This window comes from Leptodactylus fuscus, chromosome 6 (genome assembly GCF_031893055.1).
Source record: "Leptodactylus fuscus isolate aLepFus1 chromosome 6, aLepFus1.hap2, whole genome shotgun sequence".
Lineage (NCBI taxonomy): Eukaryota > Metazoa > Chordata > Amphibia > Anura > Leptodactylidae > Leptodactylus > Leptodactylus fuscus.
The window spans coordinates 177,060,661-177,082,739 of NC_134270.1; the positions used below are offsets into that span (position 1 = coordinate 177,060,661).

The 22,079-nt window shown below is 45.1% G+C and overlaps 1 protein-coding gene across 1 annotated transcript; it reads right to left on the bottom strand.

The window, feature by feature from the left end:
- Window positions 1–1,315: 1,315 nt before the first annotated feature.
- LOC142209864 (nicotinamide N-methyltransferase-like) lies at window positions 1,316–4,000 on the bottom strand. Its single transcript, XM_075278904.1, has 3 exons — window positions 3,820–4,000; window positions 1,864–2,071; window positions 1,316–1,739 (listed from the first exon to the last, which is right to left on the bottom strand). Exons 1-3 carry the CDS (start codon window positions 3,968–3,970, stop codon window positions 1,316–1,318), a joined length of 783 nt encoding a protein of 260 aa, XP_075135005.1. The 5' UTR covers window positions 3,971–4,000.
- Window positions 4,001–22,079: the final 18,079 nt, after the last annotated feature.

Genomic DNA, 22,079 nt, shown 5'->3' on the forward strand with positions numbered 1-22,079 from the left:
GTTTCCGCCATATCAAGAAGTTTAAACAAGGTTGCTGGGGTTAGCGGTGCAACAGGTAACCAGGTCCTAGTAACAGCACCACATTATAGTTCTTGTTCAACTCCTAGTTGAGATATTGGGACAGGATAGCAGAGGAAGATCAGTATTTCTCAGATCCTCCTCTACTTCCCTTCCTGATGTCCCAGGTGATAAATTCTAATGTCGGGCAAAGAATGAGGATATCTGCTCTGCCATAGAGTTCACACATCTAGGGCAATGGAGGTGGGCTAGTGTCTTCCGAGGAAACTTCTATGCGTACCCTATAGAATCATATTCTTCAATAATAACAAAGCCTATTGTACTTCTTAGTTTATTCTAGTCTTTCATTATGTGCAGGCTGTGTATATTACTATAGAGATGAGCGAATAGTTAAATACTCGATATTCATTTTGAGTAGCCCCTCAATATTCGACTACTCAAATCGAATATCTAATCCTATTATAGTCTATGGGGGGAAAATGCTCGTTTCAGGGGTAGGCAACGTTCGATCAAACTGAACTTACCAAGTCCACGAGTGAGGATCGGGCTGGATCCTCCGAGAAGTCTTCTCTGTGCAGCGTCCCCGCGGCATCTTCCGGCTCTGAATTCACTTTGCCAGGCATCAGACGACTGCACATGCCCGCATTACAAGAAAATGTCCTCTTACAGTCAAAGCGGCCATTTTCTTGTAGCACAGGCATGCGCAGTCAGCTCTGCCCAGGCCCGATGCCTGGCAGAGTGAATTCAGAGCCAGAAGATGCCGCGGGAACGCTGCGCGGAGAAGACTTCTAAAGGTAGAAGAACCAGCGTTGATTGGCCGACTGTATAGCATTCGGCCAATCAACGCTGGTTCTGCATCAAATTTTTCCATTCGAATAGTGAGTGGTACTCTATCGAGTACGAGTATTTTGAATAGCGTAGTAATGGATTGAATACTACTCGCTCACCTCTATATAAAACACTTTTTAAAATCAAGAAACTACTTAAGCAAAATTCTCTACAGATATGCCAAGGTACAGTAAATAATATCATAGCTGGAGTTGTGGCTGGATCATTTTATTCCGAGAAAGGCTTTACAAATAACATTTTAACATGATTTTTTAAGCCTTTAGTCACATCCATGTCCTTTTCCTCGCTATTGTATAGCAAAGCAGATCTGTGTTTTCAAAAAAGCAAATGCAATGCACAACCTTCTATTGGAGATATACATTGGCTAATCCTCCTGATGTATACACACAATGGAAGACGAATAATATCCGAGAAGAGTCTACTTTGTACAATATAGTTCTACCTAGAGCTACTTCTTCTTGTGAGCTACAATGAATATGACAGCCTTATAGTCAGTAAGGTCACTCACAGCTGTTCTCTTATGGATCTTACAGTCGTCTATTATAAAATCTTCTCCTTCTAGAGCTTTCCTGACAAACTCCTCATCACAGCTGAAACCATGGAACGTTTCTTTCCCAACCAAGTAATATGTCATCCCTAAATTCCCAATTAGTATAAAATGTCCTCTAGGTTTCAGCAATCCTGAGAACTTCCTGAGATATCTGATGTAGTCATCTTGGTCTTTGCTGATAATATCTAACAGCCAAGCACTGATGATACAATCGGCTGGAGGTAAAACTATCGGCTCGGTCATATTTTCTTTCTCGAGGTCACATTTCACAACATGTTGCATTGATGATCTCACTTTTATGTCTTTGTCTTCTAACTGGTGACTGTAAGAGATGGGGAAAGTGAAGAAAGTGATTGTCACACATAGTAAATAACCGATATGGCCATAACCCTTACGATACATACAGCTAACTGAATAATAACTTAATAGTTGGACAAATACTTCACCTTTTTCCTTCTATGTCCACGTGATGTTTTGCAGCATGTCCCCAATGAAAGGCTCCGGTACGTTTGTCCACCCATCTTTTCAGCTCCAGGATACATCTGTCTTTGACCTTCAGCACTATGATGTCTTTGAAAAACTCGCAGGCTGAATACAGATGATGAACCAGGGAACTATTGCTGAGGTCGAGCAAGATGTCTCCTTTAATATGGCCTGTAGGAGAATCCAAATATTGTAAGAACCAACACATTAAACCATAATATATGTTGTAGATAATAAAATGTCTAAATCATCTCCAGGAAATATGGGAATATGACTTTGCAAATAATCAAGAACAAAAAAATTAAAAATCCTACAATGTAATATAAATTTCTGAAATTTCCCCACTGTGGGACTATTAAAGGACTCTCTTATCTTATCTTAAATCTTTTCTCCACTTTCGACAGTCATGACTTTTTAGATGGTTCCCCTGAAAATAACAATCACAAAATGCCCCAATGCTAGGATCAACAGTGATCAGTTAAATGAATTTTCCTGCAGCGCCCCCGCAGTGGAAATCAAGCATTACACAGTGGCCATTTGAGTCAATGAGTGGTTGATGCAATGCAGAACCTGATAAATATTACAATATGACATAGTAAGAGATATTCTTTGTATCTAGTCTACCTATCACCAAGAGAATACGTCCCCTAAATTACTGGGGTATATGAGATCTGTAAATATCGTTGGACTTGGAACTCCTACGACTTTTGATTTTTATTCCCTTTGCTGGGTCTAATTCTGTACCTATTGTCTGCCCTCTTTACATTTTTTTTCCCTACACGTTTGTTTTATTACCTACAATTCCTAATTAGAATTGAACATCGAACACTATTATACTCTATGGGGGGAAAATGTTCGTTTCAGGGGTAGGCAACATTCGATCAAATAACACTTACCATGTCCATGAGTGAGGGTCGGGCTGGATCCTCCGAGAAGTCTTCTCCGTGCAGCTTCCCCACGTCGTCTTCCGGCTCTGAATTCACTCTGCCAGACATCGGGCCTGGGCAGAGCCGACTGCGCATGCCCGCACTACAAGAAAATGGTCGCTTACAGTCAAAGCGGCCATTTTCTTGTAGTGCGGGCATGCGTAGTTGGCTCTGCCCAGGCCCGATGCCTGGCAGAGTGAATTCAGAGCCGGAAGACGCCGCGGGGAAGCTGCACGGAGAAGACTTCTAAATGTAGGAGAAGAACCACTGTTGATTGGCCGACTGTATAGCATTCGTCCAATCAACGCTGATTCTGCATCAAATTTTTCCATTTCAATAGCGGAGTGGTACTCGATCGAGTATTTTGAATACCGTAGTATTCGATCGAATACCTACTCGCTCATCTCTATTAATGACGGAAAATCAAAAGTTGTTCAATAGTCCTGTTACATTTTCAGTTCTTAAAAAGAGAACGAACCTCCCACACAACACAGCAATTTGGCAAGTTCTCTAGATATGAATAATATACAGAGAAAGCTTAAACATATTCCTATTTCTGTTAATAGTAACTGTAGTAATTGTCGGTCCATGTTCTTCATAAGATCCGATATCTTTCATTGCACTGGAGATTCTACACATTGTCAGGTTATCATTGGTGAGAGATCTGGAAGTGACATTAACACCAAGTGGTAGACCCCAAACTGCCAGATGACAGCAGATTTACAAGGTATTGCACCCTTACATTTTTGAGTTGCCCTTTGACATTATCAACAGGTTTTCCTGGTTTCTGGAGACTACATAGGGGAAAACGCTTCTACTAAACCCTGATGTCCTATATTCTCCATTATACTCAATGACCAAGGCTTTACTCTGATCTCTTACTTGTTATACCTGAGCCGTCTGGTTGTCCCTTCTCATCTTCCATATCTCAAAATAAATAAGTTTCTCAATTTGTATGCAAGTTATTTAAACCTAGACAATACAGTTACATACCTGCTGCAAAAGTTCTTGTAAGGTTTTTAATAGGAAATTTCAAGCCATCCTCTCCAAATATCATCTCAGCTTTATCTGAAAAATAATGGTCTAGAAATTTTCTGGAATCCTGGTCATGTAGATGATAGCGCTTATAGGTACAGGGATCCATCGTGTAGTCTTGTGGTACAGATGATGGGATTCCTTCTAGTCTGGTGCACAAGGTCTGTAGAGAAGTACTTGGGATCTCTGTACATTAGTTTGGTAGTTGGCATTACGTGTCACATCATGAGTTGTTATATGCATGAGCCAGTCATGGGGAGAGAAAGTCATGTGGAAAAAGAAATGATCTTTACTTAAGTAAATCTTTTTTGTTAACCCCTTATTTTTCCATACTGTGTTTATCTGCCATGAGTGAGGGGCAGTTTTGCTCATTGACAGATGTACATATGATAGAGGTTGTGTGGTCACTGCTGATATATCCGCACAATCGGCATGAAAAGGCCAGCTGTTACACGCTGGTCACACAAAGGCACTGCTGCTCCATTCACAAAGAGGCTTTATGGGGACTTTCTAGTGTAACTGTATGAGGACTTGTTTTTGCAGAACAAGTTTCAATGTACAATGCAAAAATATTCACACCCCTTGAACTTTTTAACATTTCATCACCTTAAAACCACAAACAAATGTATTTTGAGATTTTAAGTGATAAACCAAAAAAACCTAACAATTGTGAAGTGGAACAACAATGATGCACGGTTTTCAAAATTGTAATCGAATAAAAATCTGAAAGGTATGAGGTTCAAAAGTAATCAGCCCCTGTGCTCTGATACCCATAAAATTAATTCCAGTGCATACAGTTGCCTTCAGAAGTTAATGAGTCAATGGAGTCCGGCTGTGTGTACCTAAGTCTTAGTATAAATACACCTGTTCTGTGAAGGCCTCAGTGGTTTGTTAGAGAACACTAGTGAACAAACAGCATCATAAAGACCAAGGAACTCACCAGACAGGTCAGAAATAAAATTGTGGAGAAGTTTAAAGCAGGGGTAGGCTATGAAAACATATTCCAAGCTTTGAGCATCCCAAGGAGCCCTTTCTATCATTCAAAAATAGGAAATATATTTTACAACTGCAAACCTACTAAAACATGGCTGACCTAAAATTATAGATCGAGCAAAGAGAGCTCAGGTCAGAGAAGCAGCCAAGAGGCCAATGGCCACTCTGGAGGAGCTGCAGAAATTCACAGCTCAGGTGGGAGAATCTGTCCAAAGAACAACCCAACCCCCAATGCAGCTACAGTCTAACAACTGGTCAGTGTGAATACTGACTGACACACTCAAGGCAGCATGCTGCCCAACTACAAATGGCATTGCTGTCTCTGAAGATTATTCTAACTAGGGCCACTAAGTGTTGACAGGCTGGAACCCAAGCACCACACACACATCCATTCAGATTAGGATTTGAATTTGATCTTAGAGCACCGGGCGTCCAGACCAGCCCCCTTATATAGGCAAGGGGCGGTCACCAGCAAATAGCCCAGCTGCCCAATCCGAGCGTCCATTGGTCGACACACATGTCGATCAACCAGCCGACCACGCCCGGCTGTTGCAAGGCAGATTAACCCCTGCAACCCTGGATTGTGCAGAGGAACAGACAGTGACGCCCATATCATGGCCGCAGTTACTGCACAATCCTAACTATATATCTCTCTCTCTCATATATATATATATATATATATATATATATATATATATAGTGGGATGATTGGCTCAGTGGTAGCAGCAGTGGAACCAGACAGAGACAGACTCAAAAATGCAGGTGTGGGCACAGCAAAGGACTGCAGGACTCTGATCGCTGCTGGAGGTGTCAGTCAGGTGAGGGCTCGTACCTGCATATATGGTGGACCTGCCCGCTTATTCGCGATTTTTGGGATAAGATACAAGACGTTATCCGGGCTGTGAGCTACCCATATTTTCAGCTCACGCTGGAGACAATATTTATTTTTTGCCGTCTGGAGACTATAAACCCGGCAAGGACAGATTGATTACCCACCTGCTATCGATAGCGAAGTCGCTCATCCCCTTGTACTGGCTAAACCCTGTTGCACCCCCTATCTCACTATGGATAGACAGGGTCAACCAGGTGGCGCGCTTCGACGAACTGATGTGTTGGTCTGCTCGCTCACATGATCGATATGTGAAGACTTGGACTCCCTGGATCCTGCATAAACATTAGTTAGGCTAAGACTGTTGTTTGTCATTTTTGTTCCTCACCTACTTCTTCCTCCATGTTTCTGGGTGTGTCCTCGCCCTTTTTCTTCCCTTTTCTCCGCCTTCTCCCTCCCCCTTTTCTTCCCCTCTACCTCTCTCCTATGCAAGTCTAGACCCTTCTCCGCCTTTGTTCCTGCAACCTATTCTCAAGCTCTTTGAACGCCTTCCTTATCCCTTGGCCTCTCTTTCCTTTCTTCTGCTACTCAACTACTATTTTTCCCTATGTCTCTTCGCCCTGGTAATGTACCATACTTTTCTATTGCATGCTAGGATATTGAAGTCACTGTTCGACTACTGCCACTTTATGGTTTCAATCGCTAACAGATTATGTTTAATAACTGTTATTTCATTGTACCGTTATCCACAACTGACAGGAAGCCTTACAATATCTGATGTGTTTAATTTTGACTCGTGCACATGACTGCCTCCCCGCAATTTTTTGCACTATTTACGGCTCCTAATCATCTCTGATATGTTCTTTTACAAATGTTATGTAAAAACCAAATAAACGTTGATTCAAAAAATAAAAAATAAAAAAAAATTCAGGTGTGGTGTAAACAGGGCTTTACCCTTTACATTTATTTAGAAAAACTGTCAGGAAGATAAACAAGCCGTAACGTTGGGCAAAACGGTATCAAAACAATCACCTTACTTGGCTGAGCAGCTAACTACACAGGGAAATTCCTAGCTATATGTGTGGATGACTCCAGCCACATGGACAGAACTTAGGCAACAGTTCACACTGGAGTCTCACCAGTCTTCTCAGGGAAGGATAGGGCCCAGCACATCCTCACTCCCCCAGTAACTGCCCAGGACTGAGGTCTTGTCAGGCTTTATAGGCCTGTAATGAGGCCTAGCTCCCACCTGTGCCTGAGAGCTCCTTCCTGCTGTAGGATAACAAGGGGTTAAAACAAATACACAGGTGAGGTCTTACTACAGCCGGTAATGCCCCCTCTCACCACACGTATGTGAGGAATCGTGGGGATATATAGCGCCCCTCCAGGACTTTACCTGTCACTTTCTCACTATATATATATATATATATATATATATATATATATATATATATATATATGTATATCTCTCTATCTTATAAAAATGAATTTCTGTCTGTCTGTTCTCTATGTGCGACCAAACGACTGGACTGATCTTCACCAAATTTGGCAAACAGATACTTCAGGTGTCCGCCTGTGCACCGGCATCCAGTCACGGCACTGCGATCTGGATAAGGCCCAAATGAATGGGCCTACTCGGGAGTGTCTTCAGGCAGATTTGCGAGGCGCAATCCGCTAAAGAATGAGCACGTTCATTCTTTTTTTGGGGACTCGGAACAAACGGCTCCTGGAAAAAAAGAAACGACCGTCTCCCATTGACATCAATGGGGGCCGTCTTTTTGGTCAGGATTTTGAGGCAACTTCGACCTCAAAATCCTGACCAAAAACCTCTGTGTGAACTCAGCCTCAGCCAACTCAACTTATAATCTGGACTTCTTTATGGGACAGCATTAGATATATGTAATAGGTGATTTCCCCCACATGTGTGATATGTTTGTTATTGGTGATGGGGTCACTATATAGGACTACTCCTACTAAAATGGCATCAACCTCCAGAAGACAGGTGTGCTGAAACACATTGGGGCTGGTACCATCCCAGGACTGACCATATTATTTTTGTTTGGTAAGGGATATTACCTGTTCTTGCCTTATATTGGCTATGTTAACCATTTATTTACCGTTAGTGTTATGATGTATGACTACTATTATCTGTTATAGTTTGGTATATTTTCGAGATTGACTCATTGTATTACATTTTGTTGGATCTTTTCTTGAGTCTGTACGGGTTATACCTGAGCACTGATGGAGGTGACATCATCTTATCATCTGGTTCCTTATGACTTCTCTGTGAATAAGAACTAAGAATGTTTTTGTTTGTAGAAGTCATTTACAACAACCCGTGACTGTACATGATAATATCACCGTGGGATAAACACTCAGATGGAAGAAAATTCAAACAAGGAATGACTAAAACATAACTTTTATTATAAATGAAAAATAAACACTCTCTGGGAGATGCAAAACTGACTATACAGTCATAATGAAGGTATATCCTGGGGCTGAGAACACCTGGTTACTCCCATTCTCACTCAGCTTTCCCAGAATCAGATATTTTATTCAACGATGTGTGACCTTAATCTAACAAAAGTATACTGTGTGGATTGGATGACACCACGAGGGGCCTTGGCCTAAATTTGATATTCTCATGATCGTATTGATTTAAAGTAACATAATTTCTACAGCACAATGGAAGCCATAAAACAAAAGCCATCAGAAAACGGTACTCACAGAAAAAGAGGGGGCGAGATGCCAAGCGGCAAAATAGTGTAATACAGCCTGGGCGTGGAAAGGAGTGATGTAAGAATGCTTAGATGGCCTCTTACCTTAGGGTGTTGTGAAATGTCACAACAACCAAGTGGCCTTAAATCATAAAAGTCGATTCAGGAGGCAAATTCTTTATCCCCACGTCAAAAGGAGATGACGTCAGACAGTAAGGTACATCAAGGTCAAAAACCCATAGAGAAGGATGGGATAATAAGTGCACCCCTCGTTCACATCTGCATTGGTATTCTGTCGGAGGGAGTCCACATGGGGATCCCCCCGAACGGAATACCAAACGCAAATGCAAGTACTGTGCAATTGTTAGGATCGGGTCCCGCAGGGTTCTCTCTCCACGCACAGCGCCACCTGCGGGTCAATCTAACTCTTGCCCGCGGCCTCGGGTAGTGAGGTGTCTGGAGTGTAAGTCCAGCTTTCGGCCTACTGAACATGCTCAGACATTTTGGAGCTGCTCAGAGGCTAAGTCCCATTTTGCCCATACTGAGCATGATCAGTGACATCATGGCCACCACCCTGTTGGGCGAGGACTAGCCTTTATATGGTGTGAGCTGATGCCCACCTGGTGCTCACACTTTGACTAAGCACCTTAAGACAGGAGGTTAGGGCCAGGTTCCAGTTAATGGTAGGAGCAGTCTCTAGGATCTCAGTAGGATTCCTTGGCTCTGCCAGTGGGAATCAGTAGCCATTTAACTGTCTCCTCACTTAGTAGCTCCTAGCTATTGCAGGAGCATGTTTTGTTGCTGACCTGGGGTGAAGGTTAACCCTTGGCAGCCTTGCTGTTTCAGCTGTACTGTGCACCTGTCCAGTGAGGTTAACTGGCAGGGTGTTGTTGCAGCTTGTTCACATTGTGCCACATGACTGCTAGTGCAGTTTAACTGGTAGCACACTGTTCAGACCTTACAGCCATCCATCTGGGCCTGTGGACCTCGCTGCAGTGCTTTGCAGACTAGCGGGTCTGTCTTTTAAAAATATTATTTTTAAATATATACACAGAACTGTAACAGCAATAGAGGCACAGCGACCCCATGGATTATAATGGGGTCTGTGTGCTTGCTGCCCTCACAAATCATGCGGGTAGGAAAGTAGATTGTGAACTACTTTCCTGTCCGCATGACCACTGCGGAGATCTGGCAGCAAGCACACAGACCCTATTATAGTCTATGGCATCTGTATGCTTTCACTGGCACATTTCTTGCAGTTGCGTTCGGTATTCCATTCATGGAGGGTCCATATGCAGACTCTCCCGGACGGAATACCAATGCAGATGTGAATGAGGCCTTAAATGTAATACGTCAGGATCTGTACTGTAGAAGCAAGAATACATTTTATTCTGATAACAAACACTATCCTTTTTGGGATTAGACCCTTTCTCAAGTCCATAGGATAAACTGATAAATACCAGGCTGCTGCTGTTAGGACTGGGAGCTGAATGACCTCTGCGCCCCCACTATGCTGCTTGGAGATTTCCTGGGTAAAAAAATGACCTATACAGCAAGTCCCAGATTTTAGAAATGTACCCAGACGGGACCTTCTTCTGCTTTGTGTGTGATTAATCTCTGCCTATAACATCGTTGTGTAAGATAATTAGGATGAATGACTAATCCTATTACCTTCTGTGTCTGGCCGTGTATCTGCTGACGTACCCTTTATGGAGTTTTGGGAACTTTAACTACAAGGTGAATTATACATTTATTCATACATATGTGCACATTACTTCCTTCTTCATTATAACCTTCAGTTGTTTTTTTTTTGTTGTTGTTGTTTTTTTCCTTTAACCACTTCAGTACCAGGCCAATTTGTGGTCCAGGAACAGACACATTTTAGGTTTATTATGTATGTGCGGTTTTGAGGTCTGTAAAAAATTTCTCGTATGTCTTAGTCAACTAATTTTTGCGTCTTTTTTCGGGGACACATAGGGCTTTATTTTTATGTTATTTTTATTTTCAAATGTGTTTAATTTTTTTTTATATCCAGGAAAATATAAACAAAATAGGAGGGAAATTGTGTCTGTTTTTCAATTTATAATTTTTTAAAAATTTAATAACACAAAGTGTCACTGAAAAACTTTATAAAATAGTTTTTCCTCTCCGTTACGGTAATTTTTATTTTGTATGGTGTCGTCGGGGGAGGGGCTATAACCTTTAATAACGGCGTTTTATTAGCGTATTTTTTTATTATTAAACTTTTTTATTATATTTTAATTTTTTTTTTTTTCCAGATTGTGTCCCCATAAGGTGATAAGAGACCTTTGGGGACATCTGATCACTTATCTTTTTGTACTTGAGGCTGATTTCTCCTATAACTGGGACTAATACATTTAACCCCAGATACAGGAGGAATACAGCATCCTGCACGCTGTATATACAGCTTACTGAGCTGATCTGAGTCCTGTAGGACCCAGCAGCTCTGGCAGGACACTGCTCCCGGCGGATCACATGTCTGCCGGGTCAGAGGGCAGCTGATTTATGGCTGCGTCCATAGCCGTGTATACAGCGCTCATTGAGCGCTGTATACACAGCGATCGAGAAGGCAGGGGAGGTAATAAATCTGCCCTGTCTTCTCTCTAGGAGCTCCGGCTGAAGTTACAGCCGGCTCCTAGTGAAAGCAGCTACACAATCTCTGTGCAGTTGCTGTGTTCTGACTGGACGTACCGGTACATCCTGGCAGAACTAGGCAACCACTTCCCGGACGTATATAGTCCAGAAGTGTTTAATCTCTATACTGTATCCTTGTACAATAATAGAAAGGAAACTGAAATATTTATCCATTAAGGGGCCGTAATCACCTTCTGTGCCTTTTGTAAATTGTTTTATGTGATTTTTCAAAGATTTTTTTCAAGTTTTACATTTACCGTATATACTCGAGTATAAGGCGACCCGAAAATAAGCCGAGGCCCCTAATTTTACCACAAAAAAGTGGGAAAACTTATTGACTCGAGTATAAAGCCTGGGGGGAGGGATCCACCATTGCAGATAAAAAGTCTGGTCATGTGCATTACAGCTTAGTAACTCCATATGCCTCATAGTAATAGCAGTTAACCCCATCATGTCCCTCACATTAACCCCCTGTGTGCCTCACATAAGAGTTACTGATATGTGGGACATATGAAGGTAATAATTAGGAATCTTCATAATTAAGGTCCTTTATTAGTACCCCCATGTGTCTCACATATTAGTAACCCTTATGTCAGGCACACAGGGGTTAATATGAGGGACATGATGGGGTTAACAGTATTAATGTGATGCACATGGAATTACTGAAACTAAATTCATAACTCCAAATGCCTGACATTAATAGGAATAGTAACCCCAGCAGGTACATGTGTATTTTACTTTCACTTTACTGTAGCTTCCTCTCCTTGATCTTCCATAAGACACAATGAATCCTGCACATAAGGGCCACTGACTTATCTGCAGATATGAAATAATTTTTTTTTTTTTTAGAAGTCTAACCCGGTAAAAAGATATTTTTTCCTTATCTGCAGATGTTACATTCTAGTGGCTACAGGACCTTTGATGACATCACAGTCACGTGACCTACATGACAAGCCAATCACAGAGCAGAAGCACTAAAGGACCTCCCCCTTTGTTTAAATTATGTAGGTCCTTGTACGTCTCCGTGCTCCATGGACTCTGACTTGCGTATAAGCATAAAAACTGTGCTGAAAAAGTTGGCTTATACTTGAGTATATACGGTATTTTTTTTTTTTTTTTTTACCCAGAAATTGAAATTATTAAAGGGAGTCTGTCGGAATGAAAATCTGTATCAAACTAATGACAATACCTTGGTGATTATCTAGAACACAGACTGACGACTATGCAGGAGAATACTCAGCACAAAAGCCCTTTTCAGATAAATTTTCATAAGAATAAAACTCAAATTTTCATGAAGATGAAGTTGCAATACAGAATAAAAAATACAAATTTGGTGAGTGTAGAAGCCGCTCTATAAGTTACTTTCATGACTTTGATGGTGATTTTCCTGCTGACAGACTCCCTATAAGTAAGCTCCTGAACTAAAGCAGGACACAAAGTTTTGCTGGTGAATGTATCTTATTCACTTGTACAAATTTATCAGAAATGGATTCCTCCATACTTCAGTAGTTGTGTTGAACAAAAGATTAACCAAAGGCATTATTAATGTTATTCACAGTCAGGAGAGGAAACACTACATGTAAACCAGGGACAAATCCTCCTAAACCTCAAGCCCTTCTGCACCAAACGTGCACAGCAGTGCACAGTGGCAATATGGCTCCTGAGAACAGAACCTAAGGCTGAGTTCACCTCGAAATCCTGACCAAAAAGATGGCTCCCATTGAAATCAATTGGAGCTGGTCAGTTCTTTTTTCCGGGAAAAAAAAAAAGCAACATGCTCATTCTTCAGACGGATTCCCAATATACATTCATCTGGTGCCTATTAACCCTGACCTTTTGGGTATATAGTGTAGGCTGGGGCTTTAGTAGTTTACCACTATTATTATTATTATTATTATTATTATTATTATTATTATTACACCATTAATTCCATGGTGCTCTGTACATTATTATTAGAGATGAGCGAACAGTGTTCTATCGAACTCATGTTCGATCGGATATTAGGCTGTTCGGCATGTTCGAATCGAATCGAACACCGCGTGGTAAAGTGCGCCATTACTCGATTCCCCTCCCACCTTCCCTGGCGCCTTTTTTGCTCCAATAACAGCGCAGGGTAGGTGGGACAGGAACTACGACACCGGTGACGTTGAAAAAAGTAGGCAAAACCCATTGGCTGCCGAAAACATGTGACCTCTAATTTAAAAGAACAGCGCCGCCCAGCTTCGCGTCATTCTGAGCTTGCAATTCACCGGGGACGGAGGTTTCCGTCCAGTTAGCTAGGGCTTAGATTCTGGGTAGGCAGGGACAGGCTAGGATAGGAAGGAGAAGACAACCAACAGCTCTTATAAGAGCTAAATTCCAGGGAGAAGCTTGTCAGTGTAACATGGCACTGACGGGCTCAATCGCCGCAACCCAGCTTTCCCAGGATCCTGAATGGAACACACTGACAGTGTATTTCCGTATACCCCATATATACACCCCAAATCCCCGTTCCAACGGTGTGCCCCCCCACCTTCACCTCAGAAATACCCTGCAAGTCCCCTAGCAATAGAATTGGGGCTATATACACCCACAATTTTTGCTACTGCTATACAGTTCCATTGTCTCACTGGGAATTCAAAGAATATATTGGGGTTATGTGCACCCACAATTTTTACTACTGGTATACAGTGCCATTGTCTGGGAATTCAAAGAATATATTGGGGTTATGTGCACCCACAATTTTTACTACTGGTATACAGTGCCATTGTCTGACTGGGAATTCAAAGAATATATGGGGGTTATGTGCACCCACAATTTTTAATACTGGTATACAGTGCCATTGTCTGACTGGGAATTCAAAGAATATATTGGGGTTATGTGCACCCACAATTTTTACTACTGGTATACAGTGCCATTGTCTGACTGGGAATTCAAAGAATATATGGGGGTTACGTGCACCCACAATTTTTGCTACTGCTATACAGTGCCATTGTCTGACTGGGAATTCAAAGAATATATTGGGGTTATGTGCACCCACAATTTTTACTACTGGTATACAGTGCCATTGTCTGACTGGGAATTCAAAGAATATATTGGGGTTATGTGCACCCACAATTTTTACTACTGGTATACAGTGCCATTGTCTCACTGGGAATTCAAAGAATATATTGGGGTTATGTGCACCCACAATTTTTACTACTGGTATATAGTGCCATTGTCTGACTGGGAATTCAAAGAATATATTGGGGTTATGTGCACCCACAATTTTTACTACTGGTATACAGTGCCATTGTCTGACTGGGAATTCAAAGAATATATTGGGGTTATGTGCACCCACAATTTTTACTACTGGTATACAGTGCCATTGTCTGACTGGGAATTCAAAGAATATATGGGGGTTATGTGCACCCACAATTTTTACTACTGGTATACAGTGCCATTGTCTGACTGGGAATTCAAAGAATATATGGGGGTTATGTGCACCCACAATTTTTAATACTGGTATACAGTGCCATTGTCTCACTGGGAATTCCACAAATAATTTGGGGATTCATTCACCCTACATCTCAGGCTCTTGCCATATTCACCCAGGTTGTCAGTGCTGCACCAGCTTGTTCCCAGACAGCTCGGCCCGAAAAACACGTTACCTATATAGAGGATTTGGACAATGAAGACAACATGTTCTAAATCTAATGTCTGCACCTTCTCCAGAATTAAAATAAAGGCAGCGTTTAACTTTCAAATAGCACTGCACAAAGGAAGAGCTTATCAGCTTGTCTCATGACATGCTACTGAAAAGTTTCATTTGTGTATCTTAATGTAAATATAGTTGTATAAGCTTTTTGGGTTTTAGGCACTGCCAAGTTATTTATTACCACCCACTCCCTTATAATGATGATGACGCCAAAGTCACTGTGGGTGTTCAGAGCTCACAGCTTTGGGTGACATTTGTCTTGCTCTCTGTCGGTACCAGCTGTCTTTTTGGATACCGTAAAGTTATGTTGACTTTATTAACAGCTATAGAAGCTTTAGCCAGGTTGTGACGGTGTGTAACCCTAACAACAGTAAGTGGGATACACATTAATAGTCAGTCTATGTACGCTAAACGTATCACTGAAGTAATTTTTTTTCCCTCTCCCCTAATATAAGAAAGGAACAGACATTAGACCTAGACCGGGGTTCGAGGCTTGAAAAAATCCAGTATTATTTGTTCTTCATGATGTGAAATATGTGTTGAAAAGCAACCCAAGATGAAGTCAGCCATGTGTGCCAGTGTGTTACTTGGCATGCCTTTGCTGGCCCCAACTGTAAGGGTCACTCTCCATTTCCTCCATTTTCCACTCCCCTTCACACCATTTGTGGTGAAGCAATGGGATGCACTGAAGTGCACCCTCTAGCCTCGTGTGGGATAGGGACATCAGATGCCACTCCAACCCCCTCGTCTTCCTCCGCCAGCCAATGGTGCGAAGATGAGAGGAGTGTGCTCTGAATGTTTTCTGCCTAGCAGAGGCTAGTTCTCACTTACGAAAATGGCCCCACTTTGACCTGTATATCAGGCACAATGGTGTAGGTTTCAAAGAAACATGGCACCAACAAGTTGGAAAACGTGGGCCATGCGTGGACCGTGTTTGAGTCTGGCAAGCTCCAGATCTGCTACCAGGTTCCAGCCATTATCACAGGCGCAAAAATGCCAGGCCCCAGGTGTAGCAGGGAAAAAAAATGCCATCTCAGCCAGGATGGCATCCCTGACCTCGGAGGCACTGTGCTGTCTGTCCCCCAAGCTGATCAGTTTCAGCACGGCCTGCTGACATCTCCCCATGCCAGTGTTACAGTGTTTTCCGCTAGTAGCTGGGGTGGAGGTTGCAGCTTCGTAGGGTTTCAGTCTACTCCTGCCATGAATTTTGGCCTGGGAGAGGAGATAGGCCAACCCAGTTTGCACCCGGGGAACAGACTCCACCACATTCACCCTGCCTGTCATTAAAGATAAGCACTGCAGCATCCCTGACCACAGGCGCTTGTCCATGTGTCGGTGGTCAAGTGGACCTTGCAGCAAAGCGCAGAGCTCTGGGCCCGACTGATGTTATGGGACACATGCAGGCGCAAGGCAGAGACAGCACACCAAGAGAAGTAGTAACGGCTAGGCCCAGCATAGGGAGGTGCCCCAGCTGCCATCTGCTGACGGAAGGCCTGGGTCTCCAGAAGCATAAACAAACACCAACATCTCCAGGGCCAGCAGTTTATCGATGAGGCTGTTACAGGCTTGGGCATGGGGGTGGGTTGTATTGTACTTCTGCCTGCAATGAAAAGCTTGGGAAATGTGGAGTGGCTGGGAAGAGGCGCATGATGGTGCAGGCCGAAAGGGCGCATGAGGGTGAACTCCCCAATGTGTCAGAGATAGGTGTGTAGGTGTCCTTCCATCATATACTTGCACCATATTTGGCTTTGGAAGTTAATTTTGTGCCAAAAAGTGGTTAAGACAGCGATCCCTCAGCTACTCCCGTTACACTGTCTATTGAAGTTACCATCTGTGGAAGTGGACCACCATTTCTAAGATCCCAAAGGAAGCAGGCAAGAGATGTGCAGTTCAGAAACAAAGATGAGAAAATAAGTTTAGGCTGTAGAGCACAGAGGGATCGGAGAGGACAGAGCTGGTGTCGGCCAGGTATTCCCACAACATGCGCCTATACTTGTCCCTCCTGGTGACACTAGGCCCCTGAGTAGCAGTAATTTGTCCAGGGGGGCCATAAACGTGTTCCAGACCTAGGAATAAGTCTTCCAACAGGGTAGAGTTTTGCATGCCTTTGCTTCTACCCACTGTTTTAGCTGCTTAGCTTCCCTCCACATCTACTCTGCTTTCACCCCTAAACATCACCCCAGTTTATGCCTTTGCTTCTACCCAGGTTTTTTGTTGATTTAGCTTCCCTCTACATCTACACTGCTTTAGCCCCTAGACATCACCCCTGTCCATGTGGGGTCGGTGGCCTCGTCATCCACCAACTCCTCTTCCAATTGCGCACTGCCCCCTTACTGCAAACCGCACATGACCACAGCTTGCCTTGATGGCAACTGTGTCTCATGATCCCCACTTAGGTCCAGACAAGTCGGTGGCGGGTCCAAAACCCCAAAATTGGAAGGAAATGGCAGATGCTGCAGTATTTCTAACACCTGTTCCTGGTGCTCGGGCCTGGTCTGTGTTGTACCCTGCACCCTGCTTAACGCATCTGCCATATCCGAAGTTGTGCTGAGCGCATGCTAATGTTTCGTGTCCAGTGCAATGGATGGGATGGGATTTCACATAAGTCTGCCACCCATGGCCACTCATGGTTGAGCAACTGAGGGAGTTGACTTTGACGAACCCGAGGGTTTTGGAGTTGGAACTACATCAAAGGTCTGTGCTGCTCACACACTCTGCTCAACACATGATATGTTTAGTGCCAGCAGTGTGGAGACGTCGCACAACAGCCATTGTTCCAGCAGGTACAGGCGTTGTAGGAGTGCATAGAGGCTAGCAGCGGCAACTATACACTTTAAAAACTATCCGCACAAGCGCCACACTTTCACCAGTAGCTCAGGAACATTGGGGTACCTTTTTCAAAAGATTAGCAGCAATGAGTTAAAAACGTGGCCCAGGCATGGAATATGTTGCAGGCTGCCAAGCTACAGAGCCAATCCCAGGTTACGGCCATTATCACACATGACAACATGCCTGGGCCCAGGTGCAGTGGCAAAAACCACATTGCCGTCTCATCGAGGATGGCATGACTCACTTTGTAGGCAGTGTGCTGTCTGGCCCCCAAGCTGATGAGCTTCAGCACGGCCCGCTGACGTCTCCCCACACCAGTGTTGCAGCGTTTCCAGCTCGTAGCTGGGGTCAATTTAACAGCGGAGGAGGGTGGTGTTTCAGCCCTCCTCCCAGGAATGTTGTGTGGGGAGACAAGTCAGGCCACCACATTTTGCGACCCGGTCCACGCCTCAACTACATTCAACCACTGTGCCCAAATTGAAAGGTAGCGTCCCTGTCCGCATGCACTTGTCCATTCGTAACTGGTCACATGGAACTTTAGGGCTAAGCGCTGAATTTAGGGACCGCCTCATGTTTGGGGGAAAGTGCTGGTGTGGACGGCACAGTGCGGTGGCGCAGTAGACACTCTGCCCAAAAAGGGCAGAGTGTCCCCCAGCCGGGATTCCAACATCTCCTGGGCCAGATTTCTTGAGATGAGGCCGTTGAAGCCTTGGGCATGTGGGTGGGTTGCGCTGTACTTTAGCATGAAATGAAAGGCTTGGGAGATGGGGAGTTGCTGGGAAGAGGCGCATGATGGCGCGGGCAAAAGGAGAAATGGCAGGAAAAGGTGAGGATAAGGGTGAACTCCCCAAAGTGTCAGAGGCAGATGTGGAGATGTCCTGGCTCCTGGTCTGGACTGCAGCGCCAGCCCTGTCAACAGTGGAAGAGGCAGTGGCCGCCAGGCCAAACGACGATTATCCTGCGCTTGCTCTCACCCACTGAGCCCAGGGCTTGCCTTCCAAATGATGGCACCCGCAAGAGGTGGTGAGATTCCTCTCCGCAGATCTCCAAACCATCTTGGACTTGCAAATTGCACTAAATTTGTCATGTAACTGACATGTATATGATGAGTCTATCCATTGTCTGTTCATTTTGGTGAAAGTCAGCCTGTCAGCTGACAGACAGCTGTGCTTGTCAGTGATGATGTCACCGGCTGCTTGTACCCCCAGTTTTTGCTGCTTAGCTTGCCTCCACATCCACACTGCTTTTGCCCCTACACATCACCCCTATCCATGCCTGTGCCTCTAGCCATAAGTCTGCCACCCATGGAAACTCATGGTGCAGAAAGTGAGGGAGCTGACTCTGAGGAACCCTTGGGTTTTGTAGCTGGTACTCCATCAAAGGTCTCTGCTGCTCACACACCCTGCTGAACATACGGTATCTAGGGTTAGAGCGTGTGGTGACCTCGCACAACAGTAGGTGCTTCAGGCAGATGTAGGCCTTGCTGGAGTGTATTGCGGCTAGCTCCAGGTACTGTAGACTTGGGAAAGTGGGTGTCCAAGTGCCGCACTTTCACCCTTAGCTCAGCTAATTTGGGGTATGTTTTTAAAAATCATTGCACCACTACATTGAACATGTGGGCCAGGCATGGAACGTGTTGGAGGCTGGCAAGCTCCAGAGCCCTCCAACAAGCTAAAAAACCTGGCCCCAGGGGCAGCGGGGATAAACAAATTGCCATCTCATCCAGGATGGCATCCCTGACCTCAGAGGCAGTGTGCTGTCCGTCTCCCAAGCTGATGAGCTTCAGCCCAGCCTGCTGACGTCTCCCCACACCAGTGTTGCAGCGTTTTCAGCTCGTAGCTGGGGTCAATCTAACAGCGGAGGAGGAGGAGGGTGGTGTTTCAGCCCTCCTCCCAGGAATGTTTTGTGGGGAAACAAGTCAGGAAAATTCTTGAAACGGGAGAGTTTTGCATCTTTGCCCTTGCTGCCTATGGACATCCCTTTGCCTCTAGCCACCATTTTCCCTGCTTTGCTTGCCTCCACATCCACACTGCTTTTGCCCCTAGACATCACCCCAGTCCATGCCTTAGCTTGTACCCCCAGTTTTTCCTGCTTAGCTTGCCTCCACATCCACACTGCTTTTGCCCCTAGACATCACCCCAGTCCATGCCTTAGCTTGTACCCCCAGTTTTTCCTGCTTAGCTTGCCTCCACATCCACACTGCTTTTGCCCCTAGACATCACCCCAGTCCATGCCTTAGCTTGTACCCCCAGTTTTTCCTGCTTAGCTTGCCTCCACATCCACACTGCTTTTGCACCTAGACATCATCCCTATCCATGCCTCTTCCCCTAGCCATAACTCTGCCACCCCTGGAAACTCATGGTGCAGAAACTTTGGTTGCTGACTTTGAGGAACCCTTGGGTTTTGTAGATGGAACTCCATCAAAGGTCTGTGCAGCTCACACACCCTGCTCAAGATATGGTATTGTAGGGTTTCAGCGTGTGTGAATGACGGACAACAGCCTGTGTTTGGACAGATGTAGGCCTTGCTAGAGTGTTTTTAGGCTAGCAGCGACTCCTGTGCACTTGCAAAAGTGGGCGCACAAGCGCCGCATTTTCAACAGTAGCTTCGGTACATTTGGGTATGTTTTTAAAAAACTTTGCACCACTAGGTTAGACGTGGGCCAAACATGGAACGTGTTGGAGGCTGGCAAGCTCCAGAGCCGCTACCAGGTTCCAGCCATTATCACAGGCGTAAAAATGCCAGGCCCCAGGTGTAGCAGGGAAAAAAAAATGCCATCTCAGCCAGGATGGCATCCCTGACCTCGGAGGCACTGTGCTGTCTGTCCCCCAAGCTGATGAGCTTCAGCACCGCCTGCTGACGTCTCCCCACACCAGTGTTTTAGCGTTTGCCGCTAGTAGCTGTGGTGGAGGTTGCAGCGTCGTAGGGTTTCAGTCTACTCCTGCCATGAATTTTGGCCTGGGAGAGGAGATAGGCCACCCCAGTTTGCACCCGGGGAACAGACTCCACCACATTCACCCTGCCTGTCATTAAAGATAAGCACTGCAGCATCCCTGACCACAGCCGCTTGTCCAAGTGTCGGTGGTCAAGTGGACCTTGCAGCAAAGCGCGGAACTAAGGGCCCACCTGATGTTGAGTGACACGTGCTGGTGCAAGGCGGGGACGCCACACCGGGAGAAGTTGAGACGGCTAGGGACGGCATAGTGAGGTGCCACAGTTGCCATCAGGTCCGGGAAGGCGGGAGTTTCAACAAGCCGGAACGCCAACCTCTCCTGGGCCAGCAGTTTAGCGATGTTGGCGTTCTAGGCTTGCGTGGGTGGGTGGTTAGCGGTGTATTTCTGCCGGCGCTCCAATGTCTGAGAGATGGTGGGTTGTTGTAAAGAAGCGCCTGATGGTGCCTTTGATGGTGCAGGAGAAGGAGATAAGACAGAAACAGGGGAGGATGAGGGAGAAGTCAACAAAGTGGCGGAGGCAGATGAAGTGATGTCCTGGCTCGTCCTCTGGAGTGCATCGCCAGCACTGTGAGCAGAGGCAGTGGCATGAACGGCGGGCGACGTTTGTCCTGCCGTTGCTGCCTGCCACTGATTCCATTGCTTGGATTCCAAATGACGGTGCATTGAAGTGGTGGACAGGTTGCTCTTCTCAGGGCCCCTACTCGATTTCGAGAGGCAAATTGTGTAGACGACACTATATCTGTCCTCGGCGCATTCCTTGAAAAAACTCTACACGTTCAAGAAACGTGCCCTCGATGGGGGAGTTTTTCTGGGCTGGGTACAAAAGGGAACTTCTTCGGACATTCCGGGTCTGGCCTGGCTTCGGCAAAGCAGCTGACCTCTGCCTCTGGACATGTCTCTGCCTCTAGCTACCCTTTTTGGTGCTGCACCTGCCTCAACATCCACACTACTTTCCCAGCTTGACATCTGCCTTGTCCAGGTGGGGTCGGTGTCCTCGTCGTCCACCACCTCCTCTTCCAACTCCTGTCTCGCCTCCTCCTCCTGCACAATGCGCATGTCAACTGGCTGCCCTGACAGCAACTGCGTCTCATCGTCGTCGATGAGGGTGGGTTGCTGGTCATCCGCCACCAAATCGACCGGAGATGGAATGGAGGAGACTCTAGTGTTTGAGCATCTGGACACAGATACTCGTCTGTTAGGTCCGTGGAATCGCGAAATGGAGGGGCAGGTTGCGGTACAGTCAAAGGAAGGGAGAACAGCTCTGGGGAGCAGGGACAGTTGGGGTTATTGTTCTGGGAAGATTGGGAATTTTGGGTGGAAGGAGGACAAGACTGTTGGGTAAGAGGAGGTAGAGGCTGCCTGGCTGGTGGACAATGTGCTTTAAGCGTTATCCGACAGCCATTGCAAGACCTGTTCCTGGTTCTCGGGCCTACTAATCTTTGTACCATTCAGCCTAGTTAATGTGGAACTTTTGTGCAAAGCGCAGAACTTAGGGCCCGCCTGATGTTAAGGGACACACGCTGGTACAAGGCTCAACTCACCCTAAGTGCCAAAAACACTGCTGG